Below are 20,776 nucleotides of genomic sequence, written 5' to 3'. Positions count from 1 at the left end.
GAAATGGGCGTCCATGCTTTTATTTTCAATCGCTTTCAGCCTGCGCTTTTATTTTGAAACCAAAACCTCCAAACAGGAAGTGCGATTATTTCGGCCGTTCCGGGCCATTCAAGCTAACTGGAGCGCTCTATCTGCGCGTGGACCTACGCACGGTGACGCTCATACATCACGGCATGCGCTCTGGGTAACGTCCCGGAATAACGGACGAGATAGAGCGAGAGAGGGAACGATAACGGATCCGCTGAATTTAACCGATTCCTGATAAAAACAGCTTCTTCTGGTGCGGTTATAAGAGCGGCAGACGGAGCTCCGTGTGACCGGAGGAAGAGGACTGGAAGCGGCCGTCTTCACAGGTCAGTATGCCGGATATTTTGATTATCCAGGAGCTCCTTCTGTATCTGGAAGATGCGACATGTTGCACCAAAGCAAAATTCAATAAATTAGTAAAAAAATACAAGACAGACAGTAGTGTGTGTGTACAAGAGTGAAGCTGTAATGGTGTCATGTTTACTAACGGACAGTCAGCTGGGAACTTAATGTGACTGAGGCTAATCAGCTTTGTGAGCTGATCAATTAACATCTATCCTGCTCTCTTCATTTAAGGGATGGATAGATATATTCTGCCTCTTCCGCTATATCCGTCTGTTTCTCTCTCTCTCTTTTGTTTTTTTATTACTAATTATATATGCAAGTGCAATTCTGTTTTACCTTGTTTATATTTCCTACCATTCATCGCTTTACATATCTCTGTAGACACAGACTGCACTCCTACAATGCTCATTACTTTGTATTGATTATTATGCATTCAATATATATGTGTAAAGAAAATGTTTGTGTCACTAACAGAAAAAAACAAAACAAATACAATGTAATGTAATATAAAATGCTTTAATTAGGCTACGTTTTTAATTTTCATTTACACAACAAGTGTGGAGCAGTCCTAAGCAATTAAATGATCATTGAATGGTGAACCAGGATAAAAGCATAGGTGAAGTACTATTATGAATCGTGTAAGTATTGTGGTCAAATTATTATCAGAGTCAGAGTCAAGTTTGTTGTTTTATTGCCAAGAAAGTTTGCACAAACAAGGTTTTTGTTTTGGTTTAGCATTTAGATTTTGTTACACAACTTCTACTCACTGAAAATACTAAATCCTAATATTAATATGTCCTAAACGCTTATTTCTCTTCTTCTTTTCTTAGCAGAGAACACAAATTAAAATCTGTGAGGACTTTCGGGGCTCTAAAGAATCCTTGTATTTGTTTGTTGTTCACCCAAAAGTGGTTAAATCTGAAATATGTTGAGTCTACAGTTGTCATCTTCTACCCAAGTTAGGTTCTTCTGACATTTAAACACCGCTATTAATTCTTTATTTTATTCACATGTTTCTGGAAATCAATCTTTCATTCTTTATTGTGTGTGTAGATGAGAGCTGTCCCTCCATCCATGGCCTCCTCCAGGTGACCTCTGGTGACCTCCGTCCCTCCTGAATGCAGCTTTAAACTGCTGAACCACCAGAAGACGTCTGCAGGGTGAGACACAGTTACACACTCAAACTGTATGAGGCTGCGTGTTCTGCCCTTCACTACAGTGCCTTTTGCTATTCACTCTAATGTCTTAATTTACAGAAATAGCAGCCTCCTAATGAGGATATTAATAAATCAGTATAAATCTTAACCGTCCTGATTGAATGTCAGGTGTGTGATGCTGAGATGAGAGCAGACTAAAGCAGCTCCGTTCACGTCATGTCAGTGAACTAAGCTAAATTTAGCTTCCCTATATTTAGAGCATCGCCCTCGATAAAACTCGTGCACACAGGAAGATGAAAGCTGATTTTGTGCTCATTTAGGCCACTCACACACGCACAGAAACACACATGTGACATGTATGGTCATATATTAAATATACTGCTGCGGCTATAGCACAAGTTATTATCTTTTATCCTTATAAAATGTGTCTCTGAATGCTCCACAGAAGCTTAAAATGAAGCCTCACACTTTTAAAACAAGCAACCTTTACATTCGCTCTAACTGAGCTTTGAGCTTATTTTATTAAGACGGAGGCGACCAGGATCAGGCAGGTTGGAGCCATTTAGCTTTTATCTGAATTCATGGTGTAATATTTTTTCTTTACAATCTGTTATTCAATATGTGATTTGGATTGTTTAAACAAGCTGTTTGATTTCAATAAAGAGAAAATGATTCAGTCTTCTGTACTGTAGCAGATATTAGCTAAAAACTAACGGTTTTAGTAGCCTAATACTGAGTGTCCCCAGCTGGAACGCACCAACCATAGACATGTTTAACAAGCTCACAACTAAACCCTTTAAGATTTTGAATGCATATTTAAAAAAAGAAATAAAAATGCTGAATTATATTCAGTCAGTCAGCTTTTTCCATTTTTCCACTTCCATACATTGTGATCAACATGTTTCAACACCATTTTTTACCAGCATGTTATGTATTTCTAAAGGAGAAAATTAAGAACCTTTTGTTTTTAGATTTATAAATTTTTTGACTAAAACAGTCAGGATGTTTTATCCCCAAAAATATCGTATTAGTAATAATAATAATACATTTTATTTATATAGCGCTTTTCATGATACTCAAAGGCACTTTACATTTTAAAACAATGAAAGAAATATAAAGTTTATTATTAATATTAGCTTTATTTATTTATTATGTGTGTAATCCTCTATAAAATCCTCTTCATGTCATTAGTCCCCTAATATCTTAATATTACACTGGCCTCTGTTTCCCCAATGATAGCTACAGCCTTACTGATCTTACAGCCATGCACCTTTCTGAGGCTGTAATGAGGCGCAGCAGTACTTTAAGCTAAATGCTAACAGCAGCATGCTAACAGGCTCACCCTGACAATGCTTACATGCTTATGTTAGGCTGGTATAGTGTTGCAATGTTCAGTGATTCTACAAAGTGTTAATAAAATACAATGCAAAGGATTAAATATGGTGTGAATAATGTAACTTTATATTATTGTTACAGTGCTCTGTAGCGCCCACCAGAGGGGAGAAGTTGTAACAGTTTGTGCTGAAGGAGCAGCACCAGTTTAACATTTCTTCTTGATGAATGTTAAAAAAATTAATCTAAGTTTTGAAATAATAATTAGTTTCACTATCGACTTGTGTGTCAGTTTTTTTTAAACTAGTGTTTAACTGGTTAATCTGTAAATAAAATATATAATGGGAAATGTATCGTGATTTACCATTGGCTGTAATTGTGTCTTAATTCTGCTTGTTTTGTCGAACCAACAGCCCTGAACCCAAACAATACTCTGTTTACAACAATATGAAATGTTTTAAATCTATAAATGACTTCAGTAAACAATATTTATATCACTGAATGCAGCTTTAAAGAGACTTTACCACTTTATATTTCCATCCTTTATGAATGTTCTGCCCGTTTGGGTTGATGTCAAGCTGAGCTGCTGTACCATCTGCATGTCTCTCAGATGCATGCTGGGAACTGTCTCCCTGTTATTTCTCTTTGGCCTGACCGTTCATCCATTTACCCATCCATCTGTCCACCTATTTGTATCTACAGTTTCTCCCCTCCTGCCTCCAAGATCTCCCTCTCCCTCTCATCCCTCCCTCCCCGCTTCCCTCTCGTCCTCTTGTTAGAGCTGCTGAATTATTAAACATCAGACAGTGGGCTCGGCCGCCGAGCCAGAAGATAGATGGAGAGCTAGCGAGATGAAAAAGATGGAGAGAGAAAGAGGGAATCGTGGAGATGTCTGACGCTGCAGGAAGCCGTGAGTCAGCAGGGAGAGAGAGCACCGGTGGGAGGGAAGACGGAGAGAGTTTATAGATAGGTGATACGGCCGGAGAGAGCGGCGTCAAATGCCTCCCGGTGCGTTTGAGTACGTGTGTGTGCATGCGCCTATCGATTGAAGAGAGAAGGTCACAGAGCCGAGAGGAGATTAGCGGACTAGACTCGCGGAGCTAACGCCTCCTCTGAATAGCAGCTAGACAGCAAGAGGAGAGACAAAAGAGGGGGAGAGAGACGAAGAGAAGGACGAGAGGAGCCGCGACAGTATGGGGGAGAGCTACATGTACCAGCGACTCCCCTACGCCAGAGGACAGGAGGAGGGGGAGGAGGACGAGGAAGAGGAGAGAGACAGGAGGATCAGAGAGAGTGTCGGGGGACCAATGGTAAAGTTGTGGGTGGACATGCAGTGATTCTTCTTCTCTCTGTTATAACAGTATGTGTGTGCGTGTGCAGGATGTTTTTGTTTGTAAGGATGCAAATGTGTATGTTGTTTGTGTGTGTGTGTTGTAGGGCTGCAACTACAGAGCATTCAGTGTGATTTTAATTGAAGCAATCCAGTGGTTCCCAACACAGGCCCGCTAAAGTGGCTTAGACAAGTTAGTCTTTCATCAGGATCAAATAATCCTGTTCATTCTTATCAAGCTGATTTGGTTCTTTGAACTCTGTTTGAGGATTGATTTGTTAATCCTGCATCAATTAAATGCCATATGTTCTGCCTCCATGGGGCTTTTTCCGTGCAGACAATGACACCTGGGTTTGAGCACTGATCAGATACTAGAGTTTAAATGATGAGCTGTATCCTCATTGTGTGGAAGAGATTTAGATCATTCTGTCATGTGTAAAACAACATCAGCGTTGACTTAAACATTGCTTCCCTAATTTTTAAGTGTAACAAATAAAACCACAAATATACAGGAGCTATAATTCAAAGGGCCTCGCAGCTAGAAGGCTCCTGGTTCTAACCCCGGTTCAGACGTAGTGGGCCTTTCTGTGTGGAGTTTGCATGTTCTCCCCGTGCATGCATGGGTTCCTTCCCGGTACTCCGGCTTCCTCCCACAGTCCAAAGATATGCTCGTTAGCTTCATTGTTGATTCTAAATTTCCCCGTAAACGTGAGCGTGAAAGGTTGCCTGTCTCTGTGTGTCAGCCCTGTGATTGGCAGACAACCTGTCCAGGGTGTACCCGCCTCTCGCCCAATGAGAGCTGGGATAGGCTCCCTTACACTGAACACAATAAGCGGTATAGATAATGGATGAATGGAGAATTCAATCCTTTGAATTGTAAAAAAAAAAAATGTAAAATTTATATCAAACTTAAAGGAGGAATTCTCCCCTGGAAGAAGCCACTGTCAGTCAAAGCTGGTGTTCTCTGTAATCGAAAGGAGTATTAATATCTGAAATTGGCGCCACAGTTGTGGAGAAAGTTGTACAACCAGCTTGTAGGTTCGCCCCTTCTACATTCCTACAACACCCAGCATGCATTGCGCCCCTCCCTCTGAAAGGAACGGCCCAGCGAGAGACGCTGGAGTGACATACTAACGTATCACTGCAGGCAACGGCTCAGAGCGGTACAGAATCTGAAATACGACGAGAATATACCGGTGGATTGTCTAAAAAAATCTTCAGGTCTGCAGTCTACATTTCAAACCTGACGATTATGAACGAGACGTGACATCGGAGGCGGACGTCCTAGGTTGAGGAAGTTTAGCGAGCTCCCTGGCCAGACTACGTAAAACGCGTCATCTGGCGGTGGTTTTCCGGGGCCCATGGGATAAGCGGATAGTGTCCTCCAAAGGAACAGAGCGAAATTAAATTTTTTTCCTACCATAATGACATTAGCTCCCTATGATAGCATGATAGGACTGAGGTTGAGAATCAGCGAACTGGCCCTTTAAGACACAAACTGCTGCAAACAAACTTGATGAATGAAAAAACTCTAACAGTAAAAACATTCAACATAAAGAGGATTAAAAATTATTTTTAAATGTTCAGTGTTAATATCAATCAATCAAATTGTATTTGTATAGCGCCAAATTATAACCAAGGTGACATCGTACAAGTACGTAAACATTAACATAGAATTGAATTGAATAGATCAACCTGATACAGCCATTTGAGTCATAGAGCACTATGTGTGATTAAATCAACACGTCCAGGTCTATTCAAAGGAGAGCAAGAAAAAGAAACATAAAGAACTGTAAAATATAGAGTGCCGTTTCTAATCTTTTCTTGCATTCTTATCATGTTCATCATGTCAAGGCTAAATGTGGCCTAATTAGCGAGAAAACATGATAAAGTGCCTCCAGTGGGCCATATTAGCGGAGAAAACATGATGCAGTGTATCTTGTAGTATGCATTAGAGTATGTGATGATGACTAATGATGTAATGATTTGCTAACGTATTTGGTAAATGTGTGTGCGCAGATGCAGTCTGAGGAGGGGACAGATTGGCTGCTGGAGCTGCTGACAGATGTGCAGCTGCAGCAGTACTTCCTGCGGATCCGCGATGACCTCAACGTCACGCGAATCTCCCACTTCGACTACGTCAAGAATGAAGACCTGGAGAAGATCGGCATGGGACGCCCAGGTACGTCGCTTTTTTCGTGGGTTACTCCTGATGCTGTTCTCAAAGGAATATCAAGTGCAGATTGCAGTTTTGCACGTATTCAAAACTGTGATAAATGACTCAAGTATTTATCTCATCTCCAATTCAAGTAATAAACTCATTGCACACTTGACAAATTCAATTTAATTTAAGTCCTCAGTGTGAATTTGCTAAAATCTAAGTATAACATGTTTGTGATTGTGTCTGATCAGGTCAGAGGAGGCTTTGGGAGGCCGTCAAGAGGAGGAGAGCCCTTTATAAACGCAAGTCCTGGATGAGCAAGGTCCAGCAACACTCTGTTAACAAAAACATTCAGGATGTCTGCGTATGTATTTTAACTGTGAGGAAAAGGAGAGGAAAACCTATCATCAGCTTCTCCTACTTCCTGCAGGTGTTTCCAGTTAAAAGACCCGACGCTGACCCCCAGCAGCCCCTTCCTCAGGGCGCATCGTCCAGCACTCCCCCAGCTGCTGCTGAGTCTGCAGCCTCGCTCACCTGCCTGATCAGAGAGTCTGAGCTGCAGCTGTTCGAACGGCTCGGGGACGGGACGTTTGGGGTGGTGCGGAGAGGAGAGTGGACCGGACCCAACGGCAGAGTGGTGAGACACAAAGAAACATTAGAAGGTGTAGGAAGGTGTATGAAGTAATAATAATAAATGTATTCATTAAGAACTTTTGAAACAAAGTTGCAAAGTGATTTACAATGCTGCAAGTGTAAGTAACTAATGTAAAAAAGAGGGGACTCAGAATAGAGCCCTGGGGGACACCACAAAAAAAAACAAAGGAGAGTAGGAGGCATCTCCAAGCATACAATAAAAGGACTGATAAGAAATGATCCACGTCACTGGTGCCTGCACAGTTTTAAAGATGGCTAAATAAGACATTGTGGCCAAAAGCTGTTCTTAGGTCAAGACAAAGTATATTAAGGAGGCCTGCTGCAAGCGATGGGTTATAGCAAAAACTTCAGTATGTGTTTAGTTGGAATGAGTTGCCGGAACTTTTCTCTCAAATTAAACTTTAAAACTGTCGCATGTAAAACTCAGAGGGAGAGAGTCTTCTATTTATTCTTAATCTGATGTCATCACTTCATTTCTGTTTAGTTGACTGTGGCAGTTAAGTGTCTGAAGGCGGGCGTGTTGGACTCGGACGGTCTGGACGATTTCATCAGAGAAGTGAACGCCATGCATTCGCTGAGCCACCAGAACCTCATCCGCCTGTACGGCATCGTCCTCACACAGCCCATGAAGATGGTACAACACACACACACACTCATTCTGATACATGTTAATGCAAATATACAAGCAGACCAGAAGAAGTAGAAACAAGTTAAATATGAATACGTAATATTCTATTCTCTGTGTTTGTGTTTAGGTGGCTGAGCTGGCCCCGCTTGGTTCCCTGTTGGACCGTCTGAGAAAGCGTCAGGGTCACATCCTCATTTTCTCTCTGTGTAACTACGCCGTGCAGGTTCGTTAATACCAACCAGATTAAACACACAAGGCTGAGATGTTGTGGAGTAGAAATATAACTTTGCACAAACAGCACAATATATGTGACTCTTAAGTGTGTGTGTTTAGGTGGCTTGCGGGATGGCCTACCTGGAGCAGAGGCGTTTCCTCCATCGGGACCTTGCAGCCCGAAATGTTCTGCTGTCCACCAATGAAACTGTAAAGATCGGAGACTTTGGCCTGATGAGGGCGCTGCCAACACACACCGACCAATACATCATGGAGGAGGGCCACAAAATCCCTTTCCCATGGTGAGAAGAGCGTCCAAGTCGCACAGAAATGGTGTTCTCCTCAGTTTTTCTCAGACATTTTCTCTGTTTCTCTTTTCTATCTGTGTCTGTCCTCGTCATCGCCTCTCTCCAGGTGTGCTCCAGAGTCATTGAAGTCTCGTTCTTTCTCTCATGCCTCTGATACCTGGATGTTTGGGGTCACTTTGTGGGAGATGTTCACTCACGGACAGGAGCCGTGGCTGGGCCTTAATGGAAGCCAGGTAAAATCATACCCACAGGGAGGAAGAAATCCTGGTTAAAAGCCATGTGAAAGACATTCCTCAATGTTCTGCTATTCATGTGTGTGTTCTCAGATCCTCCACAAGGTGGACGTTGAGGCTGAGAGGCTGAGTAAACCGGACGACTGTCCTCAGGATATCTACAACGTCATGCTGCAGTGCTGGAGCCCCAAACCTGAAGACAGGCCCACCTTCATCGCCCTCAGAGACTTCCTGCTGGAGGTAGCACAGGAGTAAACTAAACTGAGTGAAGGCTTGTAGTCATGATGTTAAATCAGATATACATCAGCCCTTTGCAGGAACAGATAATGTAAGAGGCACAGCATTGATGTTGGTGCAGAGATGTCTGAACTCTTTGCTGTGTATGACACCAACAATCATTTCAAACTACAGAGGTGAAGTTAGTTTTCAGTTGGATACTCGACAGAATTCACTCTGGAGCCAGCAACGCTTTCTCACTCGGCTTCCCCCAGAGTTGGTCGAAAGAGGACGGTTAGTTGAACTCCGAGCCCTCACTGACAGACAGGGCCTGACTTAGGGAGTGTCAATAAATTACTGTTAAATGGACACAAAACTGATGTTTTATAATACATCCATGACTTACCCTAATAAGAATTAGAGCAAGGATTTAAGGATTAAAAAATACAACTAAATTGGGTACATGTTGACGACTTATTTTGTGTTTTTCATTTATTTTCTATAAATGCTTTTATAAAGAATAAGGGCTTTTTTTGACAATAGCTGCAAGGTCATGTGACCCAATGGCTCAAAATTGATAAGAGAAAATACTAAATAAGAACACTAGGACACAACTCTCTATGTTGGATTTTTAATTTGTATTTTTTTTTTCTCCTAATATTTTCAATAGCTTCCAGGTCATGTGACCTAGTGTCCTTAAATCAATATCAGATGTTAATACTGACTTGGACAAATGAGACACACATAAAATTTCCCATAAAAATATTACTAGATAATAGAAAAAGCAACACAATCCAATATAATGAGGTGTGTCTCATTTGTCCATGTGAGTATTAACATCAAACATTGATTTCAGGACACTGGCACACATGACATGGAAGCTACTGAAAAATAACATTATCTTTTATTAGAAAATATTAATATAAAATAGAAAAAGCAATAAAATCCAACAGAGAGTTGTGTTCAACTTAGTATTCATTTTTCTTATTAATTTGAGCTCTTAGGTCACATGACCTCGAAGCTATTGGCAAAAACAACCCTTATTCTTTATAAAAAGATTTATAGAAAATAAATAAAAGAAACACTTAAGCACTTTAAAATTGGTGGTCAACATGTTCCCAATTTAGTTGTATTTTTAAATGTTCATTTATATACACGCAAGTCATGGACATATTATAAAAACATCAGTTTTGTGTCCATTTAACAGTAATTTATTGACGCTCCCTAAGTCAGGCCCTGTCTGTTAGGTGCGAGGGCGAGAGTTCAGCTAACCGTCCTAGTGAGCTAGCTCCCGAGTGAATGTCTGTTGAATATCCAACTTACCTCACAGCGGTTTACATAGCGTAGTTGTAGCTAACTAGCTGTAATTGCTAGCTAGTAGGGGGGCGATTTCTGTGTTGAGTTTTGGCTGGACTAAGATAAATGTTTGAACTGTTTTATGAAATTTAAAGGTCATTTGGAAAGCTCATGGAGGGTCTGCTGCTTGCCCGAATGAAGCTGACTTGATTTTACCTACATTTCTGCGACAGATAAAGGGCTAAGCCAGGACACAGTTATAAGAACAGTGTTATGACAGTTATGATTAATCAGACTTATGTAGCACTTTGCTCCAACTGTAAGCGTCTGTGTGTTGTGCAGACCATGCCTACAGATATGAGAGCGCTGCAGGACTTCGAGGAGGAAGACAAGCTGGAGATTAAAATGAACGACGTCATCACGATCATAGAGGGAAGGTCAGTGTGCTACAGGAGCAAATCATTACATTAATGCTCAATAAGCAGGATTTTAACGAAATTACTGATGCTGAAAGTAACTTTTGTGTGTCCTCGTGCAGAAAGAAAGCCAAGAAAACGAATGCATCTTTTGTTGACATTAGATTCTTTGCATTCTGGAAAATTACTGTAATTACTGTCCTGCTACTGGCTAATTGTAGTAATACTGTGGCTTCTGGTGAGGACACAAACAAACATCTGTTTAGCTTTCATTCATATAATTGTATTCATGTGGCAGGGACAGTTAATCGCACTCAGGAAAGTCCCCTTATTTTTGAATCGTAGTAGAATAAGGGAGAATCTTATGTCCGTGTCTGTGTTCTCAGGGCGGAGCACTACTGGTGGCGAGGTCAGAACAGGCGGACGCTGCGTGTCGCTCAGTTTCCTCGGCACGTGGTGACATCGGTCGCCGGTCTGTCCGCCCACGACATCAGCCGACCGCTCAAACACTCGTTCATCCACACCGGGCACGGAGACACAGACCCTCACAGGAGCTGGGGACATGCAGATCGCATAGACAGGTCTATAAGTCCCACTGATTGCCTTAAGTTTCTTTTATGTGATGTGAATTTAATCAGTAAATTTAGGGTTAATTTAATTGCCTTAGAATGATACACATGTATTGATCTTTGGCAGGGAAATTCAGGTGTTGAGACAGCACAAGCAGAGAAATGAAATAAAGATAACAATAGACTAGACACTTACTAATCTCTATCAAGTGAAGTGTATTTCTTTCTACAAATATTTAAGTATATTTTGACGCCAATTCTTAAGATTGTAAATGCAGGACTTACGCTGTTGAAAGAGTATTTCTACACCGTGGTATTGCCACTTTTACATCAGAGCTTCTTCCACAGTTGGCCACTGGAGTGCAGCAGTGCATCACTTCTAGTTCACCAGCAGATGTTGAACATGTTGAGCTTTTTCAGAACACGCTTACAACTGCTGCAAGAAAAGACGAAGCCTGAAAGCCCAGATTCATTAGTTGTATTTAATCTCAAGGGACCTTCTGAAAACATGAAGGTTAAATGATAAATAAATAATGTTTACAAGTAGTAATTCTATCAACAAGGAATCAATAGGATCAGCTGCTAATTAAGCCATTTTGTAACCGATGTATAATCCTGTTCTTCATCTTCATGTTGTTCCATAACAACGTTATCCAATTAAACCCTCTTTACCTTCTTTATGTGCCTCTCAGTCTGTATTTGGGGAACCCCATGGACCCTCCTGATGTCCTTGGGATGGAACCAGGAACCGCGAGGCCGACCAAACTCCCCAACCGTGCCAAGAGTAAACACATCCAAATATTTAAGACATTTGTCATTGCTTTACTTCTCCTCAAGGTCACAACGATTATCATGGAGAAAACTGGGCTCATTCTTTACTTAAAGTAATCAACTTGAAGATTTTCATTTAAATAAATGTCTGTAAAGTCACTATCTCTTGCCTCAGTTGCAGAATTACAGACTGGGTGTCTGTGGCGACATCCACAGAAAAAATCACAAGCGGCGCCCAGTTAGTGACGCATTTTCATCAGCCAGCAGTGGTTCAAAAATAAGTGAAAATCCAAAGAAAAATAAAACAAATTCGACGCCCACAAGAAGGCAAACAGTTTAAGAAGGAAAGCGACCATCAGCGAGGAAAATCAAGAGTTACAACCTTAAGAAAGGGAGCACACAATGGACGTCTGGTTATCTGGGAAGTGTGCTCCCGCAATTACTGTTTATCGCCACAAGGTGCCGCCAAATAGAACGAAACCTTCAAGATTATTACTTTAAAGTCACTTATTAAATGTGACCTAATTGCTTAAACTTTCTCCTATCAGAGCAACCTCCTCCTCGTCCTCCTCAACCTGCCGTTCTGCTTAAGAGTAAGTTTTTCTCTTCTTTCTGTAGTCTACATATCACCTTTAAATATTAACTGTTATATCCTGACTTTGGTGTGCGTGTGTGTATCCAGAGCCGTTCTATGACTTGGTAATGGACGACTACGATGACGATGAAGACGCCAGCGCTTCGTCCGGGCTGAAGAGGCTGGGAGTGTCCCTGGGGTTGAAGCTCCGACCGTGGGAGGGCGCCGGTGTGCGCTCGGCAAAAAGCGAGGTGTCGCTCATCGACTTCACTGACGACAGCTTCAGCTCGACCACGCCCTCGCCGCTCACGGAGACACGGCAGCCGGATGAGGACACACTTAAGGTAGGGTTGAGCAGAAACTGTTCGACTGAAATATATCCATCTTATTGTGAGAACTGTTTTCTCTCTCTTTCACTCTCTTCCTCAGGACACTCCGTCCATCCTGGACTGGCCGCTCCCTCAGCCAGCCTACGATGAGGTTACTACGGACCTCGAGGACCAATCAGAGGACCAGGAGGTGCGGTCCATCAACAAGGGATTGACCGATGAGACCACAGCCTCGGGTAGCAGCACTATTGCGGGCAGGAGCGAGTCGCAGTCGGCTGATCTTTTCCAAGAACTACAGAGAGAGGTTTGAAAATGTTACATGTAGTTTTCATTTATAGATGTATCATAATCACGCCTGTGTGGAAAAAGAAACAACATGACGCTAATGTTTCTCTGTGTTTGTAGGTGATGGTGAAGCTGCAGGTTCCCATGTCAACAGGCCGCTCCCTCCCCTCCTCCCCCCTCCCTTTGCCCCTGGCGCCTGTCGGCCCACATCGTCAAATCTACCTGCCTCCTTCCTCCCCTTCCTCCAACTCCACCATCTCCTTCACCTCCTGCTTTGAGGACCGGCCAGTGCTGCCCCCTCGCAGCCCCGTCCCCCCCATGCGTCCCTCCAAACACAACCTCTCCACCCGCCCCTCCCACCCGCAGTCCCGCTCCAGCACCATCTCCCTGGGCGACCCCGAGGACACGCCTCCTCAGATCCCGCCCAGAGACCACGCCTTCTCTCAGCCGGGCTCCCGCTCCTCTTCTCCCCTCCCTCTGGTTCCGCCGATATCTTCCTCCCCTGTTGCCCTGCCTCCTCCTCCGCTCTCCGTCTCCCCACGCCGGGCGTCCGGACTCCTCGGCCCCCTCCTGTCCAACTCGTCCACCTCGTCCCTGCCTCAAGTTACATCACAGTCCTCTCGGCTCGCACCCCGTGGATCCTCCTACTCGTCCAGCTCCTTACTGGAGCCTCTCACTTATCGTGAGGGGCGGGGCCTGTCCTCTCTGATGGACAGCTCCCAGAGCTCTGTTCCCGCCCCGCTGCCAGATCGACCTGCTTATATGGAAAGGTGAGTGACTGATGTATTTTTACACCTAAACAAACATTTTTTTTATCAAGTTCTGATGATCTTGTTGATTTCTTTTGTACTTTTTTTTATTGTATAACTGTATTTATGTATTTTGAATAGTTTAGTTTTCTTTTCATCTTTTTCCTGTAGTGTCAATTATCCATCCACCCATTGATTAGCTCTTCCGCTATACCTTTGAGGGCGCCACAAACGTGTGTGAAGTTTCATATCTGTAGGTAAAATTATGTTGGAGTAATCCCCAGCTAAAAAATTCTCAGTCTGCAGGCTGCTGTGAACGCTTACTTTCAGACAGAGTTCCTCCACTTGTTGTTTTATAGAAGCTTGACGAAGCGAGCAGCAAACTTGTCAACAAAGAAGTGTCTGACTTTATGACTCCTCCCGACTGCAATCGGCTGCTCTCGCCTGTTGTCGAGGTGAGCCGGCAGTCATCTCGAACGAGCCTTCAGTACCCGATGCATCCCGGCTGTCCGATCCGTTCTGCGCATTCGCATACTTATTTCTGCCCGATTTGTACCTCATGTGTGAACGTTTGACAACTTTGAAGTCTTTTTTTTAATAACTTTATTAACAACACAATATTAGACAAATACACTACACTGCAATACAAATAACAGTACGTGGCTGTTATTAGCCAAAATAAAAGCACAGAAAGGTTGCACAACTGCTTGTTTTATTAACATAAGATTGTTAAAAGAACTCTGTATCATACATACTAATACTAGCTAATTTGCTAAAACTAGCTAATTTGACAGCCAACCCAATGACACAACTCTCTAATCTAATGTTACACGCCAAGTCGACCGCCAGCACACGAACACAACTCTCTCGAGTCGAGCGATGCATGCGTGGAACAGATCGGGCAATGTCGTAAAACAGATCGGGCAGCCGGGACGGATCGGGTACTGACACACTCCACCACTCTGCTCAGCGGCTCTGCTCGTTAAGCTGGCCAATCAGAAGAAAGTGGGCTTGTAGGGGCGGGGTTTCTTAAAGGGACAGAGCTGACTGAGTGTTTCAGGCAGAGGCTATCCGAGGGCCTGCACAGAGCACCAGTGTGAGAAACATGAGGAGTTTTTTAACTGTAAATTGTGCTAAGTTACTCCACAGGTGTCACAGAGTGAAATATGAACTTACTTTCACTTTATGTTAGTCAACCCTTAACTTTCTTTGTTCTACTGTCCACCTGAGAAAAACAATATAAGTCTTGTAAATTAGTTAACTTAACAGATAAAACACTTCTACGAGCATTACTCAGTTGTTGTCCTTCATGTTGTACTAAAAACTTTCCCAGCTCATTCTGATTGTTGCTTTAAGACTAGAAATACTAAAATATCCTGATGTATTGCCAAAGCTTCAAAGCTCACGTAACACCAGGAGAGCTTCATCACTCAATACACAGTGAGCGCCTTTTGGCTGACCTGGATTCGTCTCCTCGGGAGGTGTTGTTCACTCAGGCGAACAACCTTCTCTCTTTACACAGCTTCAACCCTGTTCCATTACTTCTTTTTCTCCACAGTGTGACGGCAGCTGTTCGTTATTACTCATGTATATCATATTGTCTACAAAGCTCTTTATTTAGACGACTACAAAGTACATTCATCCGTACTGACTCTATTGTGCGTCTGTGGTTTTCTAATCAGATACGGAGCAGCCAATATGGCGGCAGTCAAACCTATGATACAACAGCCTGGGGGAGCCAAACCAAACTCCTCCTATAACAACAACAACGGGCGACATGCAGCTCCCAGCATGCACCAGGAGCAGAGCATCACGCAGGTAATGAAAATGAAATGCACAACATTTTCCTCCATTATTTAAACATCCTCACTTTGTTTTTCTTTTCGATAACAATCGAACAATTAAAAGAGCACAAAAAAAAGAGGCAGACAAATTAAAGTCGTCCATTAAACGAACTTTTTAATAACATTTAAAGGTCCCTGATTGGCCTCTTCAATTAAACCAGCATCCCTGTATTAAAATAACTTAAATTGTCTGCATTTTATGATGACAGAGCAGCTTTTTCTAATCATATTGAAGCTTTATCTCTTGTTCCTCCGCTGTCTGGATGGATGATTGTTTTAATTTAGGATTAACATAAATAAAATCCGTAAATGTATTATTAGTTTCCTCACAGTTTTTGGGAGTGTGTATGTGGCTGTGTATTCGACGGGTCGGGGGAAAACTTCAAAGTGCTTTTGGATAATTTAAAAATCTGTTGAATCACACTTTGATTCTTCGCACAAGTGAATGAGCAAATTAAAACTGTACATCTGCTTCTTTTGTGACTCGATGGTCTCTACAGAGAACCGTAAAACTATTCAAACTTATCTGAATTTTTACAAATTATGACTTTAATTATGTCAGGAAAACTCCAAGGCACTCTCCTTCTAAATAATTTAAATGTCTCTATCGTCAAAACTTGATCATGTTAGACTTTAAAACTACTTTGTTTCAAAGAGCGCATCCAACAAATTAAAAAAATGTGAGTCCTGTACAAAACATTGAGAGCAAAACACATAAGCAAACCCCAAAGGATGTTTTGCTCTTCTATCATCAACAAATATCTAGAATTAAGTTGCGTGATTTTAGCATTGCGATTTAAAAGTACCGACCTAACAAATACAAACATATATTTAGAAGTATATTTTCTGCCACTAGACGTACCTCTAGGGGACAAGAGCAGGTTACAATGGATCATTAAAGTTGCCAGTAAGATCACTGGCATAAAATTACCTGATCTGTCCCACACCTTCTCCGAGAGAGCAACATCTAAGGCATCTTTCTGTGTCCTCGACATCCTCTCCACGGTGAATTTGAGCTCTAGGAGATTTAGGGCCCAATCAGACAGAGCGCCTGTTGTTAAGGCAACAACTAAATCATTAGCTGTCAATCTAACCGTTACTGTTCCCATTTATTTTGGCTAGCTGAAATACTTTGTTTAATAGATCAGTTATCTCTCTGTAAAAAAACAGGCAGAGAGCACTTGTTCTGGCTTTGATGGAGGGTGAGAGGCTGTTCCCAAATACATTAAACACAGGGAAACAGAGATACGTGTGCGTTCATGAGACCCTCAGAAAGAGGAAAGTTCACGGCGAGCACACAATGTCATCACCCCCACAGAAGGCCCGCCTCTCCTTTCATCCGATTGGACAATAGGAAAAACGTCAATGGTGTCGGCCGCTTTTCTGCGTTGAGTTGACGTTTTTTCAACACCAGGCGCACAGAGCGAACGTGAGGCGCTCAGCAACGCAAAAGCAGCACGCAAAAAGCTTCCCTCTCACTGAAAACAAGTACAAAAAAGCTGCCAAAGCGTGCTCTGTCTGATCGGGACCTTAGACTGCCAATGGCAAAGTCCAACAGGATGAGAAATTCTTTTACCACTCAGGCCATAAAATTACTAAATTCACTTCCAGTAACTATTTATGTTTTTTTAATTTTTGTTTTAATGGTGTTTTTAATGATGGTTTTGCTCGTTTGTCATTTAATGTATTCTTTATTATCAATGTGTCTGTGTTTTCTAAATGTTTTATGTCTCACTGCAAAACAACTTTCCCCTCGGGGACAATAAAGTTGAAGTTAACTGAGAGTCAATTCAAACCCGCCCCATTAAAGCCACTTTCAGCCACCCTAAACAAGAGGATGAGCGCACTGCGTCACAAAATCACCTGTTGGCGGCTCATTTTGTTTGAATTAGCTTAGACACAGATAGCGCCACAGAATGCCATCATCCTCTTGTCCACAGTGGCTGTTGAATCTTCTTGGTGTGTTTACATTGACTCATAGTGCCACCTGCTTTTGTGGAGTTTGTGTTTGTTTGTGAATTGTGTGGCATTTGTAAAACATGTTCTGTCTAAGTAACGGGAGGAAATGATCTTCATGATTTTGCGTTTGATCTTCTGTCTGTATTCCTGCTCTTATCAGTGCAACCCACAGGTCCAGTCATGTTTCTTTTACCTTCCTTTCCTCTATTCATTATAACTTTCATGGTATGAATAACAGGTCCAAGGAGCAGTACACGGTGTCACGCTGGAGGAGTGTCAGGCAGCTCTGCAGAGTCACAACTGGAGCATCCCTCAGGCTGTAAATCATTTGAAGGTACGCTTGTTAGCCTTGAAAGGCAATCTGTTGTGTCCTTGAGAAGATGTTGTCACCATGTGCCAAAGAAATAACGATTGCTACAAAGTAAGCTGAAGTGTCTCCTGTGATTTTAATATAATCTTTTTATGTAAATAAAGCTGTTAAAACTGTGTTGTTGTGTAAGGTAGATATTTAAATGGTTCTTATATTATTTTTTCCCCGAGTAAATACCAGCATCTCAAGTTCCCATCTTCGAACACACTCCATGCCTACAATGCCTCTTCTCCCGTCTGTATCGTAGGTGGAGCAGTTGTTTCGTCTGGGCCTGCGGTCGAGAGCCGAGTGTGAGGAGCTTCTGCAGCGCTGCGACTGGAACCTGGAGGAGTCCAGCACAGTCATGCTGGACTCATACGGACCACATCGAAACATGTGAGTCAAACTAAACTGGTAAAGCTGAATAAAAAAGAAAAAATCTAATGGCTACTGGAGACACAAGAACAATTGGGACCAGTGGTGTGCCTCAGAAGTGGTCCTAACACTGAACCCTGTTATATTTATGTGTGCCATTTGTGGATCAAACCCACTTCAGGAATGGCATCTATGGTATTCTAATGACACTCCTCCTCAGTTTTTATAACTTGAATTTTCATTGTATTTCTTTTTGCCTACTGGGTTTTGTTTGTTCGTTATTATTTACATTTGGTCGAACTTCAAGTCTAACTAATCTCTTCCAAAAGCTCCTCTCTCCTCGCTTCTCGTCTCCTGAAGGTGCATTTAAGGGATCGGAATTATCAACATCATGGCAGAGGAGAGAGAATGCGAAGAAGTCTAATTTAGAATAATTCATTACTGTATAATTCGGTGTATAAGATGCACTTTGAATACCTTATTTTTTTAATCTAAAAAGTGGGCTGCGTCCTTTATACTGGTGCACCCAATATACCAATATAAAATGCAGAACGACGATGGCGCTATAATCTAGCTAAAGCTCCGTCCTAGACATGCACCGCTATAATCGTCAGTGCAGCCGCCACCCTCACAACAATCAATCAATGCGTTTCAAATTAAAGTAAGTTGAAATAGTGTTGAAATAACATTTTATTAATAACTAGTTATAGAAAACCTTTTTTCCCTCTGCGATACCACCAAAAAACAATTATTTTTTTATTCCGGTGCAATTTATATCCCGGATTTTACGGTAATTGTTTTTTGCTATGAACAGCTGCAACTGGAAACAACTTTGTGAACATAAAACTTTAAATACTAAAAAAGCTCTGTAGAGCTGCAGGAAACTGCCTAGTTGTGGGATAATTTTCTGTTGACGTGTGTCTTACTAAAAAAGTCATTATTGTAGCTTCAAAACTCTTTTTCAGAATCCTAAATTTTGATGGAAAACAAATCTGAAGTTCCTCTTTTCCCGTAATGTGTCAGAAGATTTGGAGTTAAATCACAGTTTTATTTTCTTGCACTTATACTTTCTTCTCCCCGTCTCTGTCCGTCTCACAGGAAGTGACAGCAGGAGGATAAACTGAGCCGTAATCCGCCGCTGACGATCTCCTGATGTCACCTGGATCCATACGCCAACACTGACCTGATTGGATGACTCATGGGTCGGAGGACTCGGGACACGGTGAAGCTTTTTAATGAATGGAGGAACATTAAGCAGTATACTGTATGTGCCTCACATTATGTACTGTGAATACCTGCTATTACCTGTGTCATACACACGCATGCTCATTGTTAGCTAACGGAGCGGCTTGTCGAATGAGTCACACCATTTACTTGAACAGTTGCTATTTATGTTTTTGTTTGTATCATCGCATTAATAAGGAGAGTTTATGTTTTCTGCTGCAGACTTTTAATGGGTGTGAATTGTGCTGTGAATGCGTGCATGTTCAGGCGTGTGCAGATAAAGGCTTACATTTATATTAACTGTAAATACTCATGCCTTCTTGCTGTATATATAAAATCAGGGAAATGTCAGCTTATGTTCAAGTTGTATGTTTGTATGAATATGTTTGGATAGGATGCTGTGTTGTTTATAGCACTTTACTGAGGACAAACTAACTGCTGGTCAGAAGATAATAAACCGGTTATCCAGTTAGGGAACAAATAAAGCTTTGATGCTTCGAATATGTGAATTATGAGAGGAGTCAGTTTGGTCTTATTTAAGGCATTAATGTGAAAACAAATGTGAAGATATCTACCGTCTTATGAATACAGGGTATTAGCCTTTTAGTTTACCCCCCACAAATCAAATATTTAATATATATCGATGTATAATTTTCTTTCTGTAAGAATTACTGCTGCATGATAATCATATACAGATGCTGAAGTGCTTACCTGTCAAAGAGGACTGTTACGTGTGAGAGCGTGCGTTTGTGCTTGTGTAGAAATGCAGAACTATCTGTGCATATGTTGGCGCAAATATTGATCCTAACTGTGATCACTTACTGTATTGTAGCTTAACAGAAATCTAAATAGATAACACATTGTCTATTGTTGCAGCTGCTTTGCATGGTAGGGCCCAGCAGTAACAGGTTGCTCTCTAGAAATGTTGGATTTCTGACATCGTGAAAGAGGGCAGAAATGTTTGTCTTAGTGAGCGTGCGTGTGCGGCAGCTTCTTCTCCTCTTCTGTAGTCACGCTGCTGTACTGTATGTGACGCTGACTGCATTATACTGTAACGTTAGAGCAGCTTATTGATGAAAAGTGCAAACATGGCCTCCGTTGTTTTATAATAAAGTGAAATTTGAGTCGTTCTCTTTTCAAAACTGTTGGTTTTCTGTTTTTATTTCACAAATGTCTCGATCATACACAGACCATAAGCTTCCTCTTAACACCAGAGTATAGTTGAGTAGAGAAGAAACAACTCGACAGGTGGCCAAAGATAAAAAGTGCTTTGTGCTTAAACTTTAAAAGAACAACACTATTTATGTAAATGGAAAAGTAAAGCTGACAATTAAATAAACAAAATAAAAAGACACGTTTGAGGTTTTGCTTGGTGGCCTTTAGTTGGGTTTTTTTTTAGCGGAAAATAAATAAAGTCACGCTGTTATTTACA

The 20,776-nt window shown here is 41.8% G+C and overlaps 1 protein-coding gene across 4 annotated transcripts; it reads left to right on the top strand.

Annotated features, from left to right (window-relative positions):
- Nucleotides 1-212: 212 nt before the first annotated feature.
- On the top strand, nucleotides 213-20,477 carry tnk2a (tyrosine kinase, non-receptor, 2a). 4 transcript variants are annotated; one of them, XM_069667433.1, is made up of 22 exons: nucleotides 213-353; nucleotides 1,426-1,532; nucleotides 3,564-4,171; nucleotides 6,211-6,373; nucleotides 6,604-6,674; nucleotides 6,783-6,989; nucleotides 7,491-7,640; nucleotides 7,762-7,857; nucleotides 7,968-8,149; nucleotides 8,262-8,388; nucleotides 8,482-8,628; nucleotides 10,243-10,337; nucleotides 10,703-10,897; nucleotides 11,578-11,669; nucleotides 12,205-12,249; nucleotides 12,339-12,574; nucleotides 12,696-12,863; nucleotides 12,965-13,614; nucleotides 15,276-15,411; nucleotides 17,635-17,730; nucleotides 18,014-18,141; nucleotides 19,219-20,477. In XM_069667433.1, the coding sequence occupies exons 3-22, from the start codon at nucleotides 4,055-4,057 to the stop codon at nucleotides 19,223-19,225; spliced, it is 3,108 nt and encodes a 1,035-aa protein (XP_069523534.1). In that variant the 5' UTR covers nucleotides 213-353; nucleotides 1,426-1,532; nucleotides 3,564-4,054; the 3' UTR covers nucleotides 19,226-20,477. The 4 variants fall into 4 exon arrangements, with proteins under 4 accessions (XP_069523534.1, XP_069523532.1, XP_069523535.1 ...); XM_069667431.1 differs by having other exon boundaries at nucleotides 12,660-12,863; XM_069667434.1 differs by lacking the exon at nucleotides 3,564-4,171 and having other exon boundaries at nucleotides 12,660-12,863.
- The last annotated feature ends 299 nt before the right edge of the window (nucleotides 20,478-20,776 follow it).

The sequence above is a fragment of the Semicossyphus pulcher genome, unplaced genomic scaffold, assembly GCF_022749685.1.
Source record: "Semicossyphus pulcher isolate SPU_LCO1_2020_fin unplaced genomic scaffold, fSemPul1.0.p SCAF_18, whole genome shotgun sequence".
Lineage (NCBI taxonomy): Eukaryota > Metazoa > Chordata > Actinopteri > Labriformes > Labridae > Semicossyphus > Semicossyphus pulcher.
The sequence above is the reverse complement of the archived record's forward strand: the minus strand, read 5'-3'. Positions and strand labels throughout refer to the sequence as shown.

Excerpts from the sequence above, each read along its gene's own strand:
- tnk2a (XM_069667431.1), top strand. The coding sequence starts at position 4,055 with ATGGGGGAGAGCTACATGTACCAGCGACTCCCCTACGCCAGAGGACAG. Across the intron at positions 10,338-10,702 it reads ATCACGATCATAGAGGGAAG|GGCGGAGCACTACTGGTGGC; the intron begins GTCAGTGTGCTA and ends CTGTGTTCTCAG. Across the intron at positions 12,250-12,338 it reads ACCTGCCGTTCTGCTTAAGA|AGCCGTTCTATGACTTGGTA; the intron begins GTAAGTTTTTCT and ends GTGTGTATCCAG.